This window comes from Lynx rufus, unplaced genomic scaffold (assembly GCF_022079265.1).
Source record: "Lynx rufus isolate CCGP_SWC_20201006 ecotype Redwood Valley unplaced genomic scaffold, mLynRuf1.p SCAF_2, whole genome shotgun sequence".
NCBI lineage: Eukaryota > Metazoa > Chordata > Mammalia > Carnivora > Felidae > Lynx > Lynx rufus.
In genome coordinates, this window is record NW_025814834.1 from 56,045,525 (window position 1) to 56,068,671 (window position 23,147).

The 23,147-nt window shown below is 41.0% G+C and overlaps 1 protein-coding gene across 1 annotated transcript in view; it reads left to right on the forward strand.

Annotated features, from left to right (window-relative positions):
* PDE11A (phosphodiesterase 11A) overlaps positions 1 to 23,147 on the forward strand; it is a 385,818-nt gene that overhangs the window by 335,471 nt on the left and 27,200 nt on the right. Inside the window, exons 16-19 of the mRNA XM_047084228.1 lie at positions 1,785 to 1,862; positions 7,081 to 7,144; positions 13,166 to 13,240; positions 18,568 to 18,651. Of these exons, the coding sequence (XP_046940184.1) occupies positions 1,785 to 1,862; positions 7,081 to 7,144; positions 13,166 to 13,240; positions 18,568 to 18,651 (301 nt within the window). The remainder of the gene's footprint in view (positions 1 to 1,784; positions 1,863 to 7,080; positions 7,145 to 13,165; positions 13,241 to 18,567; positions 18,652 to 23,147) is intronic.

Below are 23,147 nucleotides of genomic sequence, written 5' to 3' on the forward strand. Positions count from 1 at the left end.
ATGCCATCTCTGACCATTGCTATGAGGTTGTTGTGGAGATTATCCTACACTGTGGTGTGGCCCTGACCTGTATCCACTTGAAGGGGTAAATTGAAGACCTGTCTTTGTGTCTCAAATAAGAGAGCCACATGTTTGTCTTCCTGACCTGCCTCCTTTCGGGTAAATTGAGTAGTTAAGTCTGACCAGATGACAAGAAGTCTATACGGTTGGGCAGCTGGTGATAGGCACGCCACATCAGAAACAAGGAACCAACTGCATCCAGCATTATGTTCTTTGTCCCCAGAATATAATGGGTCAGTGCTAAATGTCTAAGATCCTACTCTGATTTCTACCATGAAAGAAATGGTTGTATTTTCCAAAGTGTACTTCTTGAAACGTCAGTACGATAGAATTCTGTGGTCAAGGAAGCTTAAACAGGATTTTCTTTTATTATTTTTTTTTAATGTTTATTTTTAATTTCGAAAGAGAGAGAGAGAGCGAATGGAAGAGAGGCAGAGAAAGAGGGAGACACAGAATCTGAAGCAGGCTCCAGGCTCTGAGCTACCAGCACAGAGCCTGATGCAGGGCTCAAACTCACAAACGGTGAGATCATGACCTGAGCCGAAGTCTGATGCTTAATCAACTGAGCCAACAGTCGGCTGGGGTGCCCCGACAGGATTTTCTGTCAGTATTTCTCAGAGGCTTCAAAAGCTCTGGGTGGTGAATCTCCAAGGGAAGTAGATTATAGGCAGCATTTCTCCAACCCAGTTGGCCAGGGAATCCCTTTATGTGGAGTACCTCCACATGGGATGGACTCTGGGAAGCTGTGTGTCAGGATCTTTTAGACAGTATTTCAGGAGAAAGTGCCAAGAAGGTGAAACCTTGGGAAATTATTCTTAAGGAATCAAAATGTTAATGTCTTCCTTTTTTTCCTTTTTCACTATAAAAAAGTTCTAAAACTAGATTAAAGGAAAGTTGTGAAAATAAAAATAAATCACCCTTATTTTCACAACTTGAGAATATCCTGTTCTTGTCTTTTCTGTATCTATATAACTCCAAATGTGTATCCATATGTGTGTGTGTGTGTGTGTGTGTGTGTGTGTGCGCATCCAGACGTAGCACGTGCAGACACTATGCTAACTGCTTTGCATTTAACCCTCACAATAACCCTGTGAGTTAACAAATATGATTCCCATGTTAGAGATTTGGAAATTGAGGCTCAGAGGGTTTAAGTAACTTACCAATTTGCACAGCAAGTAGGTAACTGAGCCACTGTTTAAACACAGGTATTTCTGACTCCACAGACTATGTATTTAAGCACTGAAATGCTGAAATAGTTATTTTCTACCCTAGAAAAAAAGTATTTGCCCTGAATTTACTACCAGGGAGTTTATCTTATCTGAGATCCTCATACAGCTCAGTTCCATGTTGAATGATAAAAGGGTATTCCAAAATTGTTCCTGCTTTTTATTTGTCCTTGCCTCCCTCCTCTGACTTCGGGTAAGTGTCACAAGGACTTCACAGCAAGTAATCCTAAATGCCAGGCCACATTGTTTTCTGTTTTATGGCTCAATGATTTCCTGTGTTGTAAATGCATTCAGAAATGATTGTGGCTTTTTCTTGAAGCCTCAACATTTTTTAAAAAGTGATTTATTTTGATAGTGCTTTAGCCTCATGATTTCAAATATTAAGTTACTTGGTTCAGGTGATCTTATATTTTCCCATAAATGTGTTTATGTCACCCCGCAGACGGAGAAATTTCATTCCAGATTTTTTTCTTTCTTCCTTCATTTGATTTTGTGCAGGAGGAGAACTGAATTCTTTGAACTTGTCAGTAAAGGAGAATATGATTGGAACATCAAAAACCATCGTGATATATTTCGGTAAGAAGCAGCTCTTGTTTATGTGTTTTTTCATTATCTGAAGATTTAGTCATGCTTTTCTGACAGTGCTAAGGGCACACAGTGATTTTTGAAGTAACAAATCTTAGCTTACATTCAAAACATTCAGAGAGTAGTTGAATAATTAGAGAAAAGGTAGGGTGTCTTTCCATCTTCTAATTCATTATATTTTTGCCGCCTCACCATAAATTTGCCTTCGGAATTAGAAAATGGTGTTCAAATTGATTCAGTTTCAGCAAGCTGTGACTTCCTGTTTTTCCTGGGGAAGCAGAGTATGTAAGTTGAGGAGAGAGAGGATTTTTGAACCTTAGAAAACATCATTACCAAAAACAAAATGGCGAATGAACTTTTGTTTTTCTTTAGAGACAACAGATGTTATACACAGAAAACCAGTTGGAACCATGTTGGTGGCAGAAATAAGGAGTCTGTTCTACACTTTTCACTGGACTTCTTCCTAATTGTTTAGAAAAGACAGCAGCAAACCACTATCCTTACCTTATGTGGCACATTTGAACCCCCTGACTGTAGCCATCCAGACAGCTAGGCACTACTCTTTTTCTCATATCCTGTCCCTCCACTGTCCCTACCTCACTCACCCCGAGACTTCTGCTGTCTTATTCCTGTGCCAAGCTGGTATTTCTGGAAAATTTCGTGAGGCCAGGACTGTGGGCTCGCTGTATCTGCTCCACAACTGCTAGAATCACCCAGAGCACCACCCCTACTGTGGCTGCCCCATACCTGCCATGCAAGCCCTGCCCCCAGCCCCCTCCAGCTTCAGAACACAGGGCTGCCTGCCCCTCCCTCTACCCAGGACCACTCTTCATACTTTCCAGAGGCCTTCTCCCCTCCCACAGTGATATTTCTTTCTGCTATCTTTACAGACCTTTTTCTTCTTCCTGTACAGAGAAGGAGGGGGACCCTTCCTTGTGTCCTAAACTAGCTCTTCCCTTGTGTCCTAACTCTGTTCCCTCTGCCTCCTCCTGCCTGCCCCCCCCTCCTGAACTTGCTATATCGATTATACTCATTTACATTGCATTTAATTGCTTGCATTTTCAGAATCTGTTTTTCCGTCATGATCATTCTAGGCCTAAAGATATTCTTCTAACTCCTCAGGGGGAAAAAAAATTCGTCCCTGAAATCTGCCTTCTTCTCAAAGTCCAATCAATGCCCCCTTCTTCCCTTCAATTGCACACTTGATTCACACTCCTCCTAACTTCTCAGAAGGCAGTGTTTTTCTTTTTAAATAATTTTTAGTTCCACAAGTAATTACAGGGATATATTTTTCTGTAACAAAATATGACAGGCCCCCAGACCCCCCCTGGGCTTCACTCCCATGTCCCATACTGACATATAGCTACACAATTTGTTGTATCCTTTCCAACATTTCCAAAGCATTTATATATGTGTATATTCTAAGGAAAAATACTGTGTAGTGTGGATTTGTTTGTTTTAACGTAAGTTATATATTTATATCTCAGTCTGAACTTGCTTGTTCGCTCAACTATATGCCTTGGAATTTCTTCCATGTCCAAATGTCATTATCTTTTACTGTTGCATAGTTCTCCAAAGTATGGATTTACCACAGAGTAGTTAGCCATTCTTCTACTGAGGAATTGGGTCTATGAAATGTGATTTTTGCGCCTTTTGAAAGTCACCAGTCACCTCCCAAGGATCAAATCGTAGGGTCTTTGTTCTCTTCCTTGATCTCGTCACACCCCTAATTGCCCTGGCCTTTCCTTTCTTAAATCTCTCTCCTGCCTTGGATTCTGCAAAGCCAAGCTCTTCCAGATTTTCTGCTTTCTTCTGACTCCTGCTTCTCCTCTTTGTTCTTCTTCAGCCCTTCCTCCTCCTCCGTCCCCCTAAAATGTAAGGACCTCCAAGGACCTGTTTTTACTTTCCTCAGCATGCATGCTTGTGGCTTTAAGTACCATCTCTGCTCAAATGACTCCCACCCCATGTCTCGAGCCTGGCCTCTCTTTTGAGCACAACTCCTAAAATGCCAGTGCCCATTCCACATCTCCACCTGGGTGTTATCCTGCAGAGGTTTTCAAACTTTTTTTGGTTGGGAATCCCAAATGTAAGAAAAATCTTATTTGGAAGCTCAGTATGTGGAACAGGTGCTCCAGGAGCTCTCCACTAGCCCCCATCTTTGCCTCCCCACCCCCACCCCATTTCACGGTTAGACTCTGTGTGCAGAAAGGGCCGGGGGGCTCTAGGGGAACACTGTCTTAGAGAATTTCAAAATAGTAATAAAACCAACTAAAAGTTGGCCTGCTTTTTATCACCACCATGTGCCTGCAGTCTAAACAATGTCAATGATAAGCTACTTCTCCCTGAGAAAAATCTTTTGTTGGCATAGGTTCTAAACAGTTGCTGAGACTACTGCTGAGTATCAGAATAATTGCTATGAAAGCTCCCAATTAGCACATTATTACTTACCTATAGTCGTACATATCTCGTACATGTAAGCTAAGTGTAAAAGTGCCCCATTATCTAACCAGCCCCTGACACAGGTGGACGGAGTCCACACCTTAGTGCAAGTTCCTGATGCTTCAGAGCCTTTTGCCCTTGCTCTGGAGATAGTTCATGTTTCTGACCCTGCAGAGTTTCACAGTCCTGCTTTTAAACAGCATATCCGACAAGGGTAGCACAGTAATGGCAAGGATAAAAAACAACTGGAGTTACTTCACTTCTGTTATTTTACGTTGACTATTTGGACTTTTTATTTGTGTTTCAAATTTAAAATAGTGAAACAGAGGGCGAAGTGCGAAGTGTGATTTTTGTTTGGTAAATGCGAAATTCAGTTCATATGTGAACTATTTTACTGAATATGAATATTTTTAAATTAAAATTTATTCGTTGTCTTCTTTTTTCTTTTTTTAAAGTTTATTTATTTTCAGAAAGAAAGCGTGAGTGGGGGAGAGGCAGAGAGAGAGAGAGAGGGAGAGAGAGAATCCCAAGCAAGCTCCACACTGTCAGTGCAGAGCCCGACGTGGGGCTCAAACTCACAACCCATGAGATCATGACCTGAGCTGAAATCAATAGTCAGACGCTTAACCAACTGAGCCACCCAGGCGCCCCTGCTAATTGTTTTAAAATTAGAAAACAAATTGAGAAAATAATGATTAACACAAGATTATTGTTGAAATAATTTGGCATATGGAGGAGAAGTATGAATAAAAAAATGGTGCAAGTATCAGATACTCTGGAGAGAGACTGAAAAGTCCTTGTCTCACTCTGATACCAGCAGAATGTAAAGTGAGAAGCATCAGGGTGTAACAAGAGGGGGTCTGGTGTCTTTTTATTATTATTATTATTTATTTTGATTTTTTTTAATGTTTATTTATTTTTGACAGAGAGAGACACAGAGCATGAGCAAGGGAGGGGCAGAGAGAGAGGGAGACACAGAATACGAAGCAGGCTCCAGGCTCTGAGCTGTCAGCACAGAGCCCGACAGGGGGCTTGAACCCACCAGCTGCAAGATCATGACCTGAGCCAAAGTCAGAAGCTCAACCGACTGAGCCACCCAGGCGCCCCATGGTATCTTTTTGATAATCACAGAATCCTGAATACTTACTCACTTTGGGAAAGTTACTTAATCTTTAATCATTTACCTCTCCATGAAATAGGAATGATGGCCCCTACTTGGGGCACCTGGGTGGCTCAGTCAGTTAAGCATCCAACTCTTGATTTGGGCTCAGGTCATGATCTCACAGTTTGTGGGTTCGAGCCCCATATCAGGTCTGTGCTGACAGTGTGGAGCCTGCTTGGGATTCTCTCTTTCCCTCTCTCTCTGCCCCTTCCCCGTCCCTGCCTCACTCTCTTGCACACTCTTTCTCTCTCTCAAAATAAATAAATATTACATAAATAAGAAAACACATTAAAAAATAGGAATAATGACCCCTACCAGTGGGTTCAGAAGATTCATTGAGTTAGTAGTTAGTTGGTAAAGCACTTTGTACAGAGGGAGGAAAACACTAGACTGCTTGTTACAAAAGATCAAATATGAAGAATGCTCTGATTTGTTGTTCTGCCTAGTGCTTAACACAGGGATGCTTGGGATTAGATGTTACCTGACTCCTGGAGGGGGGTTCTGACACCATTGTGCCTGGTGGCTCTGAATGACCTATTGTTACCGGCTACTCTGCCCTGTTCCCTGGAGGAGTTGCCCCGGGAAGTGACACAAACCGCACTAGCATCTAGGCATGCTCTGCCATCTGGGAAGCAGACATGTTTCCAAGGCATTCGAGTATGAAATGTTGACACCCGACATCAGGACAGCCCTCTGACCTCTAACAGAACACCCCTTTCTTCCAAAAGGAGCCAATCAAGATGTGGTCTCCCAATTCCAATCCTTCATTGCTTTTCATCACATACTGCTGGCTTTAGCACAAAGAAAGCAAATTTTGGACAAGGAGTGTGCCTTGTTTTTCCCGCTTCCCACCACATCAAATTATAAGCACGAGAGTTATCCACAATTTCAATTGTTCCCTGTGTTCTTATATCCATGGTTGGATGGATTCTAGTTAAACCCAGTAGAAATCTGTTCCCCAAAAATCTGGTTCAGATGTTCCTGTGCTTTCTTATGTGCTCAAATTAATGAAAGCTTAGCTGAATATGTTTCTTCTTCATAATGCTGACAAAACAGGGCTGCAGCCAGGTAATAAACTGGAGTGAAACACTGTGGCTCTCCCAGTAAATCTGAGCTCTGTAAGGCAGGTGACAGTGAAGGAGCTCCTATGGTGGCAAGCGCCTTGCCTTCTGCTATAGGTTTCCGTCCATTCCCATCAATCAGTGATAAGTTGGTAAAGAGATTTATCAGCTGTGTATGTGGCATTATATACTGATTCCCTTGCTGATAGTTAAGAATAAAAAGCATTGTCCATCCGTCCATTAGAGATTAGTTTACGCAGAACTTGCTTAGCTCAGGTACAGAGAAAGTAGTGCTTTGCCTTCCTTGATCTGCTGCAGACATAACAAAAGGGCACCGGAGGGTGTGTGTGAGCTTTGTCTTCCTAAGCAGTGTGGCCACAAGACGGAGATGCTAAACATGGGGACGGTAAACAGTGCTTCCCTTGTTGAGGGAAAGACATGTGAGTTGGCCTTAGTCCCATTTTATTTATTTATGTATCCAGGACGGGATTGTTTCGGAATGCAACAAAAGATTATTCAGGCTGTTTTGTTTGGTTCTGTTTTTCAGATCAATGTTAATGACAGCCTGTGACCTTGGAGCCGTGACCAAACCATGGGAGATCTCGAGACAGGCAAGTGGTGATTAATGGCAGGGCTCAGCAGAGGAGGAACTGCGGGAGGGGGGCGGGGGGGACAATATTCCCAGAGCCCAGACTCCCAGGCACTGAAACCCTAGTCAATTTGCATCAGTATTAACATGGTGTAAAAAATAGCGGGAGGCTTGGGCACGACATAGTTTATTGCACAGCCTTTCTTTAACGTGCTTCCACTGAATAATAGTATTTCTGACTCTGTAAGATTTTGTTAACACTCTAAATCCAAATAACGCATTGACCATTTCCTAAGGCAAGAGTTTCAAAAATAGTGTTTTTAAATAGGTAATCGTGTTTTAGCACAAGGTCCACTTTTTTCTCATCTGGAAAAAAAAAAAAAAGAAAAAAACAAACCAAGGAGGTCAAAAGGAAATTTTCTTTTTATTTAAAGACTATTTGGAGATGAAATCACGGTGGCCAAAGTGTGTAATATCCAAATTTAATTTGTACCCCCAAAAAATGGTGCCTTTACCATCTATCTGGTCTTACTGCTAAAAGTGTTAGTTTAGAGCAAGAACAGGTTTCAAGCCAGTAACCACACAATTTAAGATCCTTGATTACTGATAGTATTTGGAGATTAAACTCTTTTTTAATTTTCATGTGGCACACCTACTGTGTAGGGTCTAAAATAGTAACTTGGTATCTTAAGTCTCACCATTTTAAGGAAAATAAAGTAGACTCATATAACAATAAATAACTAATATTTATTGACTAAATATCTAATTTTAAATGACTCCTTTATATGTATTATATCATTTAATCCTCCAACTTTGATTTAGGTATAGTTAGTCTAGTAGGCTGAATAATGGCAACTGAAAGATATTGGATGCTAATTTCTGGAACCTGTAAACATTGCCTTAGAAGGAAAAAGGATATTTACTGATGTGATTAAGTTAAGGGCCATCATTATCCTGGATTATCCAGGTGAGACCTAAATTCAATGACAGGTGTCCTCCTAAGAGAGAGAGAGAGAGAGACACTGGGAGATTACACATTCAGAATAGGGGAAGAGGATGTGAAGAGAAGGCAGAGAGTAGAGTGATGTGGCCACAAACAAGGGAAAGCTGGTAACTGCCAGAAAGTAGAAGAGGCAAAGGACAGATTCTCCCTTAGAGGCTCCAGAGCAAGCTCGGCCTTGGCAAAACCTTGATTGCTGTCCAGTGAACTGATGTTGACCTGCCAACCTCCAGAACTATGAGAGAACAGATTCCTTATTGCTTTAAGCCACCAAGTTGTGGTCATTTCTGGCAACGCTGGGAAACTTATACAGTTATTACCCCTATTTCACAAATGGGGAAAATGAAGCCTAGAAAAGATAAGTAGCTTGAGGTGATATACCTAGTAAGTTGATAGAGCTAGGTATTCAAATCCCAACAGAGTAGGCTCCAAAGCCTTTGTTCTTTACAGCACTTCTACTCTTCCTTATACCAGATATACCAGTTGGCATTTTTAAATGATGCCAGTGTGTCAGCAGAATGGGCTGTTATCCCTCAGCCTCAGTGGCTTAACACAACACACTGCTTATGAACATGTGCATCCAGAACCAGCTTGGTACCATTCCTCATTTTGGACTGCAACTGAGGGAGCAGCTACCATTTGGATCATTCTGACAGAGGCCCTAGCATGTCTTGCACTGGCAAATAAACGCAAATAAATCCCCAGAAATTCATTGGCCAGAACTTGTCACAAGACCCCACCCAACCAGGAAGTAAAATCCTTTCCTGTGCCCAGAACGTAGAAAGCCAGAAATAGTTGATGAAAACGTGACTACCACAGTTTGCCCTTCTAATCACCAAAAATGTGATTCACTCTCCTTCCTCAGGCAAAATACACTCATCCTGTCCCCAAGGGAGATGACCCAAATTTCCCAAGAGTCATGGTATCAAGCTCAAGTCCAGGATCTCTGGGTGATCTATGCCAGTCTCCACATCAGGTCTGGATGCAAATTAAAGACTTACACACACCCCAAACACAGCATTTGACTTACACTCAAACCACAAAACACTCATTACAACACTCCCATTCAGAAGGGGAAGAGATGACCAATATTTGGCAGTTAGGAGGCCACGGCAATTCCAAAATCCCACTGGGCATTCACTGGAAGGGCATCCACTCTGTGGTAGACCCTGATTCTCTGGGAGATGCTCCCCAGTCATCATTGTCCATGGCCCTTAGATCTACCCTGGGACATTATTCCTTTTCCATTGCCTTCCTTGGCTGTATCCAATGGCCAGGCAGTTTTCTCAGCCTGTTTCCCACCTAAAGAAGATTGAGGACCCAAGGCTTGTTTTAAGTTTTAAGTATTCACAGTCTTAGTGGGGTTTTGGCACCAAACTCTCTTGAACATTTAGTCAGCTTCTTATGTCTTTGATCCTAGTCACTTCCATTTGCCAATAACCACATCCACAGTTCCATTCTAGACACACTTCTTAGATCTGCTCTATCTCTTTGCTTCCTTGTATTAAAGAACAAAGAAAACCAGCATATGTACTTCTTTCTTCCTCTTTCATGATCCAGTTCCTAGTATTCGGGGCCTAATGATTTCTCTGGGCCATTTGTCCAATTGAAGGGATATCCTATGTACCACCTAATTCATTCAGTTTTTAACTGTGGATGCACTGGCCATACCTTTGATTCTAGTTGTAAGGCTGGGTCTTGATCAGCCTTTGTCATTCAAAACATATCTCAATTTTTATTTTTACACTTTGGGGTTAAAAAGCAGCTCTGTCTTCCATCCCTGAAGATGAAGACTCTGAATTTGTGACTCTCTCCTTTCCCTTTCATTCCTGGTTGTAAACCTGCCAATCCTTTTCGGAGCTCACTTCTTACAATACTTAGCAAAACACAGTCAATAGCAATTCTCACATGCTACCAACATTTTGTTTTCCAGTATCTTCCCCTAAGGCTATAAATTCATTAGATATATTATTTGCTTTATTTCAAAGAGAATTGTACAAAATATTTTGCCACTGTGTACCATGGGTGTCATCCTTACAGTCTCCAACAGCCATTTCCTCACTGTTTTATACCTGCCCCCCAAGCTGATGCTACATATTTTAGGGTCTTTTTATTTTTCTTCCTTCTTTTTCTTTCTTTCTAAAAAGAACACACCTCATTTCCGTACCATTTTTTTGTGTGAGTCAAAACTAGGCTAGGCTTTGCTGCAATAACAAATATATTCTCAAATTTCAGTTGCTTTACTCAAAGAAAAGTTTATTTCTTGTTCCTATCACAGTCCAATGCAGATTTCCTATAAAGTTCTCCAATAAATAGCTCTCCTCCAATTGAACTTTGGTTTTCATTTTGCGTTTCAACTTCACACTTGAAGTTACATAAAACAGGGAGGAATTTGCTTGGTTGAGTAGCGTATTTCTATATCTCTGCCCACCCTTCACTTCCCCAGTGTGGGAAGCCTCCCCTATAGTAAAGTCTGGACCAGAGAAGAGATAGGTATCTTCCAGGTATCAGGAAAAATTGTAGTAGTGGGGTGGCCTCTTGCATTGGGATGGAAAGAAGTGGAGGGGTAGAGAGCAGAAGAAAATTCAGGGGACCAGGGGGAAAATAGAGAAGATTGGAAAGAGAGTGGGATGAGGTATGATATGCTGGGACTTTCAGAGACCCCAGTGAAATGCATGTCAACAACTAAAGGAGCAGTAGCCCACTTGGGAGTGGGAAAGGGACAGGACAAAGTACTTAACAAGAAAAAAAGGTTCTGCATTGATGTTGTAGACCAACTTGGGAGGCCTATTGGCCGGTCTCTTGGTCATTGATGTAAATAGTATTTTATTTTTAGGATGTGAAGTTCTGCTGATCAGTGCAGAAAAAACTCAAGAGTTTGGGGAAATAAAGCACAAAACCATGTTTTTCCAAACACTTGCATCAGAAATCATGCCACAGCTCTAAACTGGAGATCTCATTTGTGTTTGTCTCCAAATTGAATAGGTTAAAACATTTTCAAAAACATACTTCTATGATTTTAGGAAACATTTGGACAAAAACAATAGAACCTTCTTTTAAAAATATAAATATATTTCTAATTTCCTAGAGGTTGATATTTTTAAATTTCCTTGCAAAATGGGTTTTTTTACTGGTGTCTATTCCAGTTTTACTTCCTCACAAACATGACTCTAAGCATGTGGGTTTCCCCAGTGACCCCCCCCCAGGCCTGATTAGCATCTCAATTTCCTTCTTTAATAAAAAATTCAATTAGGAGCCACTTAATGTTCCTGATTGGGTTTTTAAGTACAAATGAAACAGTGATACAAGTTGAACTGTGAAAGAAGCACAGGGGAGATACCCAGGACCACTTTAGAAAGATCAAGGACAGGATTGTGTTTTAATTTCTTTGCTTTCCAGGGGTGATAGACCTGTGTAGAACTCCTACCTGGGGGTGACCTGATGTGCACATTTGTATTCTTTAGTGCAAAAGACCCACCTCAGAGCAATCTGAGGGAGTGTTCTGGGGACTGAATAAATGAGGCCAGGCCCTTAGGGGACCATTTCTTTTTTAAAGGAAGGCCAGAGACAGAAAGAGAGGCCTGGAGTGCTAATGTGGCAGAGACTAGAGAGAGAAGTGAATCAGGCCCTAGAAAAATTGAGCCAGCTCCAACTAATTTTATGCTATTGAATTTTTTAAAGGAACCCATATTCCTTATAAGAAATGTTTAAAATCTGGACTGACTAGATATTCTATTTCTTTACATATGAGCTACATACTTGCTATTCTCAGGGTGTGTGCGTGTGTGTGTGTGTGTGTGTGTGTGTAAGAGATAGAGATGTTTTTATGTTTTATCAATGGTTATGATTTATGGTGGACAAAATCTCTTGAGAGATACACTTAGGTAAATTATGTTGATTCTATCCACTTGACCAAAAATTAAACCATTCTAGCCTTTTCCAGACCATGAATCTCATCTTCATAAGATCCTGGGATAGAGGAAAAACTGGTCGGGGGATCTAGACCTTCTTGCCTTCAACTTTTCTGAAATTTTGTTTTCTGCTCATCCAAATTTTGTAAATCCAGCCAGTTCATCTGAGAGATTTCCTAGATCTTGTTCCTTAGTATTGTTGAAAATACCTGTTTAACACTTACCTGTTATATCATTATGCTTCCCATAAGCTATCATTAGAAGCACAGGGCTTGGAGAAGCTTCTCTGTAGCTTAACAATGATCAATCATCAACTTCTGATCATCCATGCTAATAGATGAAAAGTGAAAAAAAATAGAAGTCCTTACTCTGGAAAAATCTCTACCATTTTCTTGTACCAACTAGAACCTACCATAAATTAATACTTTTAGTACATAGATTAAGACAGCTGAAGACCAAATCAACATTCTTCAAACTGTATCATGACACACTGTAAAAAACAAAACAAAACAAAACAAAACAAAACAAAAAAACTGGTATGAACAGTGAATCTAGCATTAGTCCTGCCCCTTAACTAATTGCTACAGTAAGAAGCAGAGGTGTGCCCTGGGGTTATCCTCTCCAGAGTCTACACAATTATTGATAGGGTGAGGCAGTTAAGGAGTTTGGGGGATGGCCAATGAAACCAGGCTAAGATAAAAGTGTGCAACAAAGTAAAGAATCTGGGTTGAAACAACCAAAGGTTAGCAAAAATATTACAAGTATATTATAATATGGAAACAGAAATTATGATTAGGGATTATTTGCCTCATTTTTCTATAATAAGAACATTTCCTCCTTTGAAGCTGGCAACCCCATGCCTCATTGTGAATATGGAATCTGCACAGTCAGAGATCATCTACTGGCAGGCATCTGAAAATACCCTGCACAAGTTCTTCTGATTAAAAGGAAATCAGTTTCATTGATTAAGTTCTATAATATGTTGAAACAGAAAAGGTTAATGTACTCCTTCAAAAGCTTTTTAAATTATTATCTATGTTGAAGATAATCACCATACACATAAGGCAGAAATAACTTCTGAGTCTTATGATAAATTACACATAACCATAAATTACATATTTATATGTTCCAGGTGGCTGAACTTGTAACCAGTGAGTTCTTTGAACAAGGAGATCGGGAGAGATCAGAACTCAAACTCACTCCTTCAGTAAGCCCATCCTTTTATTATGACACATTTAGCCTTTGGAATGACATTTTCAGAAGCAACTCCAAATCACACGCTGAAAGTGGGAAAGACTGAGAGTGGATTTAAGAAAGCACTCCTGAAAGTTTAAAACTTTAATTAAACTTAGATGCTAAACACTCCTATCCCCAGGTTTCTGATTAAGAGTGGTGAGCTACTTAACAAGCACTTCCTGAGCTCACATGGTAAGACAAGTAGGCACAAGGGAGGATGTACCAAGTGGCACTGGAGTAGCTCAAAGCCCAGTGCTGGCATTACATAAGTGGTCCGTACCTACCTTGGAAGAGAAATACAGACAAAAGTTAAAGGCAGCCTGTCCAGCCTTGAGGAGCTTAGAACAGACAACTGCAGTAAATAATGGTCGTTCTGGGTTTTATTTTCCAGTTTGGGGCTTTCTAAAATCCCAAACCCAGATCATTTCAAGTCTCTGTTTCTTTCCTTTGTTTGCAAAATGAGAAGTCTCACTTGGGGAACTAGGTTCTGTTGACTGAAATGCTATTTTTGTTGGATTCACCCATTCAATTATTATTTGAGAATGCTTACTGTAGGCTCAGGATGATGCTGTTTTTACTCAAACAAGACAAAAGACATAAATGCCTCATCCACAAGGAGGGGGTGGCCTCTATTCTTAAGGAATGGTTAGCTACAAATCGTCACCTCACAACTCAAAGAATGGTACAAAGCACTGTAAAGCTGGTACAGCACAGTAGATTCAGTTAGGCTCATTAATAGATTCATTAGGCTTAAGGAATGTTTGAATTGTCAGGAATGTCTGTTTATGAGGATTCAAGTCAACCGAGTTCTGAACATTTGGAGGTTATTTGTAAGATCTTCAAGTTTTAGGACGCCTTTCTTTTCGAGCATTTAAGAGTAAGGAAAAGCCAGAGAGCTAGCTCTTAGTCAAACAGCTTCACCTGTCTGAAGTCAGACCTCACAGCCTTAACTAATTTTAACTATTCTTAATTTGTTGCCTACCTATAAAAGGTCAGAAGACTCCATAAGCTAAAACACTCACCCTGTATTTTAGTTTCCAAAGCAGTATCTACTTATACTGTTTCCAGAACATCCCTTTATTCTTTTTTGGTGGTATCAGCAGATTTGGCTGTGATACCAGTTTGGGGTACAGAGTTAATGTGTAAAACCCTAGTGACAACCCAAATTCCTCTCAGCTACATGTTTATTTTCAAATGAAAGCTTTCTTCCACTTAAAAATTGTTTCAGGGGCTTTGTCTGAAGGGTTTATAATGTAGCAATACCACAGGTCATTTAATTAAGTGGAAAAAAAAAATGAGTCGTTTGCCAGCATTGGCGACCTGGCAAGTGCAGTGACGCAGCACTAAGGAGGCTTTGTACACTCAGGTAGGCGTTCGCTGACCACATAAATGAAATTAATTTTGCGGTGGAAACATAGCACTAAATGCTACTCTCTCCTCGCAAAAGGCTACTCAACATTGCCAATGACAGTCTCCTGGCTGCTGTGGCAGGGGTATTTCTCATTAGTCCTTTCCCAAAGATGTCTGGAAATGCATGCACGCAGAGGTGACACCAGTTGTGTGTCTTTTATTCCTTGATGTTTAGGGAGAAAATTGTCTGGGAATCCCTCCATCTGGTGTCACGGTCCTAGAGGTCATCAGGGTAACTTTCTGAAGACAACGGCTAATCTAGACCACAGCCAAGGGTTAATAGTAGAAGCAGTGAGTCAGTTAGTAAAACATGCTTGAGCACCTCTGGGTAGCGAGCGTGAAGCTGGGCACTGTGCATCCAGCCATGAGCAAAACTGTCAACTGATGGGAAAGATAGACATTATATAAATAATCACTCATAATCAACTACAAGATGCAAAAGGCTGTAAAAGGAAAGCACAGGACAATCAATGTGCTATCTCACACTTGCACTCAAAAACATTTACTGAGAAGTGACTAGTCTAGAAATAAACTTTTACAGTATGGCCAACTGTCAACAGAATGCTAAGACAAGTCAATGGGGTCAGTCTTCCGTCTTCTCAAATAGTGCAGGGACAGCAGGATATCCACATGCAAATGAATGACGCTAGATCCCTGTCACCAAACCTCAAAATAATCTCAAAGTGGGTCATAGACCTAAATGTGAGGGCTAAAACTATATGAGACTCTTAGAAGAAAACAAGGTATAAATCTTCTGAAAAATAAAATAGATAAATTGGACTTCATTAAAATTTAAAACTTTGCATCTTTTTTTTTTTTTTTTTTACTTCAGCTGTTGTTTATTGACACAGGTAGGCTCTATAGCAACAGGCCGGGAGGTGGCTGCAGTAGTGGGGAAAATGGAGGGTGAGGGGAGTGTTTGCCTGCAACAATGGCTGAGTAGAGTGTAGGAAGACAAGTGCACAATGCATGACAAGGTGGGAGTGGGGGGAGACTGAGGCGGGTGGAGGAGCAAGGAAGGGCCTGGGCCAGTCTCCTTAAACCGGAACCACTGCCCTATGCCACAACTCTTGTTGGCGGTCTCTTGATGCCAGGCCAGGGGTGGGAGTTGTCTGGGTGTCCGTGTTCTGTAAGAACTGAGTGGAGTACACAAAAAGGAGGAGATGCAGGAGCCGTTGCCCTCTGTGAAACTTTGCATCTTAAAGGACACTATCAAGAAAATGAAAAGACAGCCTACAGTATAGAGAAATTATTTGCAGATCATCTATCTGATATGGGCCTGGTATCTAGAATATATAGAGAACTATTACAATTCATAGAAAGACAACCCAATTTTTTAAAAGGGAAAATGATCTGAATACATATTTCTCCGATGAATATCTATATATGTATATATAGATACATACATGGCCAATAAGCACATGAAAAGATGCTCAAAATCATTAGTCATCAGGGAAATGCAAATCAGAACCACAATGAGACACCACTTTCACAGGGACTAGCTACAATTAAAAAGATAGACAAAAACAAGTGTTGGTGAGGATGTGGAGAAACTGGAACTTCCCACACTGCTGATGGGAACATAAAGTCATGCAGCTGCTTTGGAAAACAGTTTGACAATTAACGAAAACATTAAACATTGGCTTCAGCACATGGCCCAGCAATTCTGCCTCTACGTATATCCCCAAGAGAAATGAAAACATACACTTGCATAGAAACTTGTACGTGAGGGGCGCCTGGGTGGCGCAGTCGGTTGGGCGTCCGACTTCAGCCAGGTCACGATCTCGCGGTCCGTGAGTTCGAGCCCCGCGTCGGGCTCTGGGCTGATGGCTCAGAGCCTGGAGCCTGTTTCCGATTCTGTGTCTCCCTCTCTCTCTGCCCCTCCCCCGTTCATGCTCTGTCTCTCTCTGTCCCAAAAATAAATAAACGTTGAAAAAAAAAAAATTTGAAACTTGTACGTGAATGTACATTATTCATAATAGCCATTAAGTGGGAACAACCCAAATGCCCATCACCTGATGAGTGGATAAATAAAATATGATGATCTATACAATGTAATATCATTTGGCCATAAAAGGGATGAAGTGCTGATGCATGTTACAGGAATGAACCTTGAGAACATCATGCGTGGTGAAAGAAGCCTGTCACAAAAGACCACGTATCATACGATTCCATTTATGTGAATGTGCAGAATAACCAAATCTATACAAACAGAAAACAGATCACTGGTTGCCTAAGGGTGGAGCCTTGGGAGAGTTGAGGAGTGACTGCTAACTGATATGAGATTTCTTTTTGGAGTGATAAAAATGTGCTAAAATTGACTATAGTAATGGTTGCACAACTAATTGTGAATATACTAAAAACCACTGACACTGAATTAAAAAAAAAAAAACACAATTCTATACACCAGAAACAGTAATTAAGTAAATAAGGAAATTTCAGATAGCAATGAGAACTGAAGAGTAGATAACAGAATATTATTTTTTAATATTTATTTATTTATTTATTTTTGAAATTGAGAGAGAGCATAAGCAGGGGTAGGGGCAGAGAGAGAGAGGGAGACACAGAATCCGAAGCAGGCTCCAGGCTCCGAGCTGTCAGCACAGAGCCCAATGCAGAGCTTGAACCCATGAACTGTGAGCTCATGACCTGACCGACTGAGCCACCCCAGCGCCCCTAGAATAATATTCTTAAAGGAACATTTTGGACGAAGACTCATGCAGTTCACAAGAACCACTCCTTCCCCCAGCAGACCCTAGTCCTCTTTCCTGGTATTTCACATTTCATGTTGCAAGACAAGGATGAGAAGAGCCTGCAGGAGTCAGTGACCTTCTCTGACTGGAGATTTTTTTGGGGATATTTCCCTCAGCAGCACTCTTATGTCTTCTTGTGAGCCCTGGCAGCTGGTGATTTCTGTCCTGCCCACTCCCACCCTCATTGATAAGTCTGAAGGGTGCTGGATTGTGCAACATCTCCAGACCAAGGGAAAGTCCTGGATCTTCCTTCATGACCTGTGTGAATGCTGAGATGATGTGGATGTCACCCACTATCTCTGTAGAGGAAAGACCAAACCTACTCTAAGACAGGAATGCAGGGAAAGGTCGCTTCTCAGACCCTGGCCTTATTCTTTGATAGCAAAGACAGGGACATTCTTAAGGGAGTAGAACTGGCAGTGTTTGTTCAAGAATCCCCCTTAGCCCCCAATTCCAACTGATCGTTCCCCTTTTTATGTCTGCCCAACAGATATATGTCCCTTCTTTTTCTCAAAAAAGTATACCTAAAATTTCTAAACATTGTAATATCATGAAGTTTAAAGCCTGGGAGTGAGGAGAGAATGGGTACCTGCCACCATCATCCATCCAATGATAGATAAAAATTTAGGAATCTATTAATGACAGAAGCTTATCGAAAAACACAGTTGTCAAACCCACACCCCACCCTGAAAAATGAATACAAATAGTTTCTGTTTAAAATGAAACTGCTTTTAAGGATCTTTTCTCATCTATCCCACCTTCTTTCACTATAAAAATAAAAGCCTGCATTATTTTTGTGGCAATGAAACATATCCCCTTCCCCTTGACTCATACCCAATTCCCAGTGAACTGATGACTTGATTTAGTGGCCATTACCTGTATCTGAAGACAGATTTTGGCCCCAAGGAGTTGCGTGCTATAAAGTTCAAATAAATTCGCTTACAAATCTCATAAAAAGAGGTGAAAATACTTTCTTTCTCATCACAGATAAAGGAAAAGAAAGTACATGTAAAGATTGATTGTGATTTGTGAAGTGTTCAGTTGGTAAAAATTGGATCACTGTGGCAAAGTGTTGACAAAGCACCTGTAAAATACTCCAGAGTAATAAAGACAAGCTTCTCCTCCCCCATTCTAGGCTATCTTTGACCGGAACCGGAAAGATGAACTGCCTCGGTTACAATTGGAGTGGATTGATAGCATCTGTATGCCTTTGTATCAGGTACTCAGGATTTGGGAGGTGGGGGGGAGGAGTTGGCGGTGCACGTCCTGACTGAGCCAGGAAAGAAGAGTGTGTGTACTCTCAGAAACGTTAGTTTTAGGAGACCTTTCCAGGGTAAGTGTATTGCTAAGAACTTTGGCTGTGGTCAATCTTTTCTCAGATTTCTGACCGTCTCCTAGGAAAAGTTAGTGCTAGGAGGCCAGAGACCTGAGTTCTCCTTCTAGGACATAATCTCCATGGGCCTTGATGCCCCCATCTATAAACCAGGATTAAAAATATTTTACCTCAGTATTTCCCAAGCTGTGCCCTGTGGAACACAAGTATCCAGCCATAGCCTAATAGATATCTCTTCAAAAAGAGCTCTTAGGCCCAACAACTAGGGAACCTGAAGGCTCAGAGGAGTCCTTCCGGAAAGAAACATGTTCAACCTTGATCAATGCCAAATTTCTCAAACATTTGACTGGAAATCTTCTTCATTTTTGTTTTACAAGTTTTCTTTCACTTTTACTAATATCCTACGAGACACAAGAGTTCCATGAAACCATGACACGTGGTCTTCTGTCCTGATCGCATGGTCTGGGCCACAGAGTTTTGAAAGAACCTTCCATGGGAAAGCTCTGCCTCTCAATGAGATGCATGTGACAAATGCCGCTGCCTGGTGGTCGGGACACTGCTTCTGGCAAGGAGACAAGTGTCATGGGCTTTGAATGTTCACACTCCACTTTTTGAGTACAGATTAGGATCGGCACCAGTTAACACTAAGGGTTTAGTGTTCATTGGCTTTTAATTCTGCTACTAAGCATTTGCTTTCATGTGTAAAACCTGGCGAGTTCTTTACCCCCTACCTCGCTCAATCAGACTGAGCTGCTTTTCCAACTTCAAAGTGAGAAACACATGCAGGGAAAGCAAAACCACGTTAGTTTCTCACTCTGTGTAACTCCATTAAAAACACAGTATTGGTTTTTAAGGACCTCACAACCATTAAGTTTCAGGCTTATCTACCACTTCGTTTTCAACACTTTTAGGAGCTGCTGAGCCCTGTCACATTACACTAAAAAAAAAAAAAAAATCCTAGAATACTATCTTGAAGATAGAAATGAAACTTTTTAATGACTATAAACAGCAAAAAACACCAAAATTCATATCTTTGTTTTACATGAACTATTCAATACATGATAGCATAAAATCAAAGTTTTAAAATAATCTTAAGTACATTATTTTAGCTATAAATGGCACATAATGCTCTTGTTTAATAATGAAAACTTGGGTGAAAAAATCAAGAGTAACGTACACTTTATTATAAGAGGCTTCTTGACTTTCTTTTCTTCCTGTCTCCTCCTCCCACCCTTGCTTCTCTGGTATCTCTGCATAAGCTGGGTGCCCAGGTACAAAGCCCACAGCGGTTGGGTCAGATATATCTTGCTTTGCTAAATTCGCCTTGACTACCCATGTTGAATTATTTATAATTTATTCAGTTTCCTGTGCCCACTGAGGCAATAAATGGGATGAATTTTTGCAATTAGTAAATTCCTTTTACGGTGGGTAAAGCTTAGGAGGACGAAGACTTGTAATTGTGGGACTGATAAATTTTCGGTATTAGTTTGCAAAGCTTCTTTGGAATGGACCCAAAGTCCACATATCCTTCCTATGTGATTGGTTATAATAAATGCTGGCAAGGATTCTCATGGGCTTTTCCATGCTAATTTCATTGTTTTGCGTCTGATTCACAATTCTTTGGGCTTATCTTATACTTCCTATTAAGTACTTTGAAATCTTCAGGTTAAAAAGGAAACTACTTGAAATTGAAATCGAAACTAGCACTTTCCAGAATTTAGGGAGTAATACCACATCACATTATCTATCATTCTTGATTTTACTTTACTCCCTATCTGTGAGGTTAGATACACCTGCTATTTTTATCCACAGAAAATTAACATAGAGCAGTTTTAAGTGACATTCCCACCAAGTTAGAGTTGTGTCCCACATATCCGTGGCCTTGGTTTTGGTGTAGTGGTCTTTCTACCACCCATTCCACCTCTGCTGGGTATTTCTTCCACAATCTTTTCTTATTAAACTAATGAGAGAATCATGGCATTGTAAAGAGGAGTGTAGAAGGAGTTGTTTATAAAAGTTCATGTTCAGGGGCACCTGGGTGGCTCAGTTGGTTAAGCGTCCGACTCTTGGTTTCAACTCATGTCATGATCTCGTGGTTTCGTGGGTTTGAGCCCTACATCAGGCTCTGTGCTGACAGTGCGGAGCCTGCTTGGGATTCTGTTTCTCCCTCTCTCTGCCTCTCCCCCTTCATGCTGTCTCTGTCTCTCTCAAAATTAATTAATTAAAAAGATTTTTTTAAAGTATGTTCATTTCTGCTGCTATGTCTTCTCAGCTAGCAAAGTATGAAAATCATGTTCATTTTAAATGTCTTATCATCACTTATTTTTAAAAATAACACAGATTTTATTTGTAAATTCTTTGTAAGTCTTTGAAACCAGTATTTCAAAAAGCCCTCAAACTGAAACTTTGCTGAATGATTTTAAGTGTCCTCTCTGAGAGTCCCTATTTTGTTCCATCTCACACAGTTGGGGGAGAAGGGGATTGTCCGTTATTTAAATGGGCAATCTGACATTCACTGTTGCGCCCTGGAGCTGAAATGGAATTAGTCAGTGGGCAGGAATCACCATTAGTGCAAAGATACAAAACGTTGAGGAAGTAACTCACCAAGTAAGAGAAGTCACTGGTATGACACTAGTTCCTGCAAATGTCTGCAGGAACTCAGGTTGTTGCCAAAAGGGAAGATTGAGGTTTCAAACATGAAAGTGCAGTAATAAAGAGCCTGAGAAAATAGAAAGCAGAACGGAAAGTATGCAGGTGGCCAGAATCGCAAAAAGGGATTATCTGAAATGCCATGGTCTGAATTATGTAGAGTGTCGAAATCCAGGGTGGCCTTGCTAGGTCAGTCTGGGCGCAGGGGAAGAGGATACAGAATAGTACAGATGAGACAAAGAATGTTCCTTTTCATGGCCAGGACCCTGCCCCCAAGGTGGAGCGGTTTGGGTGGCTGGAAACCTCTTGTAGAACCTGAGGCAGATAGATACTCATGGAGAGAGCTGGGATCTCGTGCAGGGGAGCAGTGTGGAGAGCGCCCTCTAGTGAGGGTGGAAGCTCACCAAAGCACTGGGCTGATGGCCTGAAGGTGGAATGCGGAAGGAGTTTAGTAGCAGGGTAGAGAGGGAGCTGAGTGGTAGATACAAATATCGTTTTAGTACAGCTTTTTGACTTCATTGACTTTCACTGGGTGAAGTGGTTGCCCTTCATGGTGTTGAAAAGCTTGTGCATACGTCAAACTTCAAAATAGATCAAGCACTTTCCTCTTTCACTCCAGTTTGGGGAGTTTTGTCCTTCCTCCAAGCCAAGGGTAGATTATCGATAGTCTCGGGTGCCTGAAGGGCTACTTACTAGTGTGCTAGGTGGGAACTCACACAAACTACATTTTGGATGCCCATTGCATTTAAAACTGAAACTCTTATCTCTGAGACAACTTCAACTTCCAGGTAGGGCCAATGTTGAAGGAAAAGCAGGCCAACTCCTCCAATCCTCCTAAAATCTATTTGTTAGGAAGTTACCTAAGTAATCTAGTGATTGACTGGAAGTTACTGCCAGAAAATACATAAAAATGTATAAACAAAGTGGTGCGTGGAGAAGGAGCATGCCCAGAACACTCCCAGATTGACAGATAGTTATATTGTAGAGAGATGCGACACTAATATTTACGTGTGAGTATATAATTCTCCAGAACTTGCTTGTCTTTTTAATCTGATGGCTCCAAACTTTTCTTTGAAAAAAATAGAAAATGGTCCTAACAGGCAGAAGTCATGATTTATCTGTGACAGCATTTCAATCAGGAAGCATATAGGAAGTCAAGAGTGGGCAGGGACCCATCAGAGCGTGTGCCCCAAGAGAAGACGAGAGCCCAGTTAGTTAGCTCCGTCCTAGCAGGGTATCTTGGAGGAACACATTGACATCTGATTCCCGTGCTTTCTGCTGTCTTTGCACCCTGCTGGGATCCATTAGCCTGCTGCTCAACATCTTTGGAGGGAGAAAAAAATATAAAGAAAGAAAGAAGAAAAAGAAAAAAAGACACCATCAAACTTTGAAGCCACTGCTGTACCAGCCTTAGGGATAAACAGAAAGCCTGATGTGACAGCATCACACTGAGCTTCTCTTTGCAATAGCGAGCTCAGTTTTTGCCCTTTGTTTTCATTCTTGACTTAATCAAACCTCAGTGTACCTAGAATTTCAATGATGCATAGAGGCATTATAAATCTTCTGTTGTTAAGGATTGAGGGATTTAATTGTTATTACGAACATAATCGCATTTGCAGCCCATCCCAAACAGGTTCTTGACTTGGAGGTGGATTTTTTCCACAGATATTTCAAAAAAGCTTGACCTGGACAGGATCTAGCTGGAACAATTCCCTGTCTAGTTCTGCAAGCGT